Consider the following 3,447-nt stretch of genomic DNA (forward strand, 5'->3'; position numbering starts at 1 on the left):
CCCGGGAGGCGGTGCCGCCGGGCCTCCGCCCCGGCCCCGGCCCCGGCCCCGGCCCCTTCGGGGGCCCCACGAGCAGGGCTCGCCCGCCCCGCTGCCCGGGGCCCCCGGAGGGGTCCGTACCTCGGCCCGAGCCGGCGGCTGCCCGCCATTTTGGCGGCGCCTGCCCCCTCCCGCCATTTTGGCCGCCCCCTCAGCGGGCTGCTCGGCGTGGAAGCGGCCCCGGGCGAGCGCTGTGGCCTCGCAGCCGCCCCCCGCTGCCCCTCTCGGGCAGCTGCGGCAGGACCCGCCTCGTCGCTGACACCTCCGCAGCCTCCTGGGACTGGTGCGATTGCTCTCAAGCCCTTGTGGCCATCCCTGGCCATGAGAACCCCCTGCGCTGCCAAGGACTTTTCTCGCCATTACTTCTCCCCTCACCTGGTTTGGTTTTTTGAGAGCGCTGCTGCTCCACAGTTTGGTAGCAACAGATGCATCCCCAGTGGGCAGAAGGGATTAGACTTCATGGAGAGCTCTGAGCAACCACCAGCAGTAAATAACTCCTGTAAGAAAATACCTGCTTTGTCATGGTCCTGGTGGTTTTTAAACAAGAGGACTCTGTGCGTAGCACTCGCAGAGGATGTCCTGCCAGGGCCAGCAGCAGGGCTCACCGGTGGAAAAGGAGGAGACAAAAGGGACATAGCACTAAAGCAGGACTCACTGCTTGTCAAGGTACCCATGAAACTAGAGGAAAGAAGCTGTGGAAAGTACACTAACACAGAGCTCACCATAACACTAATGGTGCCAGTTTCATGTTTGGTGAAAGCTGGTGCCTCTGCAGTGGCTTCTACTTGCATTGCACCGATTTATCCTAAGGCTGAAGATTGTCTCRTATCTACAGAGGTTGCTCTGTGGGCAGAACTGTTGATGTCAACTGAAATTGAAAGGCTCCCCCATCATGGTGAGGGGCAGAAACAGCCCATGCAATGTCAAAGTGAGTTGGGCTAGTGACTTTGGAGCCAATATTTCACCCATGGCTGGGGGTGGTGGTGATGGTCACACACTTGGACTAGGTGCAGTCCAAGGACCAGTATCAKGAACATTTAGTGCAGGGAGGATGGTGTCTCCAGCAGGCAAAACAGAGCACCGCAGTGAAGCTAGAGAGTGAAGCCCCTGACCCAGAGTCTGGATCCTTTAGCACCTTCCATAATTCAACTGCCAAAGCTAATCCTAAAAGCAGGGCTGGGAAGAACAGCAATAAATTACTATGAAGTATACCAAAATAATGATTCTTAGGTATAAGCAAAAAATGAAACAAACCCAGCACACCAGCACAGACCAAATAGGTACAGGACGGAGGCAAAAGGAGAATTGTCCAAAAGAGCTGGAGAGAGCTGATAGAGAACACCCCCCTCACACCTCCTGGAGAACCTGGACAGAGGAAGGTGTGAATGGTTTAAAGTCGTCCTCTGGATTTCTGAGGGTGAGTCTGTAACAAAGCACAGCTAGTATGCTGTTAAATTTCAGCAGCAGATACGTTAGAAGAAATTCTACCAAAGACATAAAGGCTTTTTTGCAGACCTCTACCAAGTGGACTTAATAGTCCTTCATTGTCCACCATCACAGAAACCAGTTTCTGGTTTCTGGAGCAGAGCCCATTACGGGACAAAGAATGCAAATCGAGGGAGAAGACTAGGGCTGAGGTCTCAGCCCTGCTTTATGCTGTTATGTGAGGAGCAGTGCTCAGCCCGCTCTTACCAGTTTCAGCAGCAGCTGGATTATGCTCTTCACATAGTGGAGCGAATACAGAGGTGGCAGCTGCACCATGACCTGGTATGTACCCAGGGGCAAGGATGGGCAACCAGTGGATGGCCTRCTGACCAGCAGCTGATTGCATGGGCTGCAAACTCACTCCATCTTGGGGATCCTGCCTCTAACATCCTCCTTCCTGAAGGAGGAAGCATCAGCCTGCTTCTCCACCTCTGTGGCTCTAGATCTTAAAGGCAGAATGTCTAAAACTCCACTGCAGGAACTGAGAGCTACTTAGGAGAATTTGTCAGCAGCAGGGATCCACATTTGCCCTTGCCACAGCACAGGTATTTATGGTGAGCCCTCAAGGCTGCACTGGCTCAGCTCAGCTCAGCTGCCTCTCTCACCAGGGAGGCAGTGGGAGCAGTTCCTTGACTGCTGTCCTTCAGAATAGGGCACATCCCAACCCAAAAGCCATGTATCTGGAGCACACCAAGAACATCCTTAGCAGCGACCTCCTTGTTCTCATCTTTCTTGCCCCTGCAGACAGGAATGGATATGGGGATTCTTAGTAGGTCACTTAATTAACAAAGCAAATGAGAGKAGAAGAAAGAGGCTCAAATAGTCAGCTTGATTACACTGAGAAGGCCAAATGGCAGGTGGTGCATGTAGTCATGTGAGAGATTGGCTAGATATGCGTAGATATGCGCATGTAGTAGACTGATCCCACTGCTGTTTACCTGCAAAGGAGCTGCTGTCACATTAGGGGACCTCTTGCTGTGGGGCCAGAGGGGATTTATGGCATGGGAAGCAGCTGAAAACCTGGACCTTGAATGTAGGGGCCCTGTGGGGACAAAGCAAACAAGAGGATGGCAATAGGCATAYGTTTCCAGAGGGAAATGGGCCTTGTGTGAAAAAAGGAAAACTCCCCCTGCCCTCAATGGGGGGCAAAACTTTCTGTCCTAGCACAAAGACCTCAGCAGCCAGTGGCCAGCAAAGGCCAAGCCTGGAGGTGTTCCTGAACAGGCCTTGGTCACAGTGGGGATGGGAGCAGCATTTGCACTGTCCATACCCCTGCCCTCACGTTGCCCCAGCCTGAATCCAGGCCAGTCTCCAGGCACAAGCTGGTGACAGACCCTAAGGTCTCCCACTGCAGCCATCGCTGGCCCTGGAACATGCTATCGTGGTGTGTGTGCAAGCTGGGGGACTCAGCAGGGACTGAACAGTGCTTCTGAAACCCACATGAATGCGCAAACCCTTCCCTTTTGCCTGGTGGACCCTTAACTTCTCTCAGTGCCATCAGCAGGAACAGCGCAGCCRGGATGCAGTGCCGCTTCCCATCGCCTCCCGCTAGCCCCAGGACAAGTTACTTAGAGCTGAAGCACTGGACCGAGCCCAGTCCGTCCGTCCGTGCTGGGTGGGCCCCAGGCAGGCCGGGTCCCCCGGCTTTGCATCAGCGCCTTGCGCAGCCCCGGCTGGGAGGCTCAGGTGCAGCTTGTGCTTTCTCCCCAGCTCGGAACAGCCTCTGCTCGCAGGGAGAACCGCGGGGCTGAGCTCATTCCGCTGCGAAACGGGAACGCGACCAAGCCGAACAGGGAAGATTCGCTCTCCTGGGCGGCGGCGGCGGCGGAGGAGGAGGAGGCGGAGGCGGAGGCGGAGGACGTGTATCCTCCCCTGCAGTAAGCTCGCTTGCCTCGGCCTCGGCCTCACCGCGCCGCTCTGCCC

The 3,447-nt window shown here is 55.6% G+C and overlaps 1 protein-coding gene across 1 annotated transcript in view; it reads right to left on the minus strand.

The window, feature by feature from the left end:
* The window catches only part of VSIG10 (V-set and immunoglobulin domain containing 10), an 11,810-nt gene extending 11,633 nt beyond the window's left edge, over nucleotides 1–177 (minus strand). The window contains exon 1 of the mRNA XM_085326114.1: nucleotides 121–177. Within this exon, the coding sequence (XP_085182240.1) occupies nucleotides 121–177 (57 nt within the window). The remainder of the gene's footprint in view (nucleotides 1–120) is intronic.
* Between the last annotated feature and the right edge of the window lie 3,270 nt (nucleotides 178–3,447).

This window comes from Rhea americana, unplaced genomic scaffold, assembly GCF_003343005.1.
Source record: "Rhea americana isolate MKP2758 unplaced genomic scaffold, rheAme1 scaffold_128, whole genome shotgun sequence".
Classification (NCBI taxonomy): Eukaryota; Metazoa; Chordata; class Aves; order Rheiformes; family Rheidae; genus Rhea; species Rhea americana.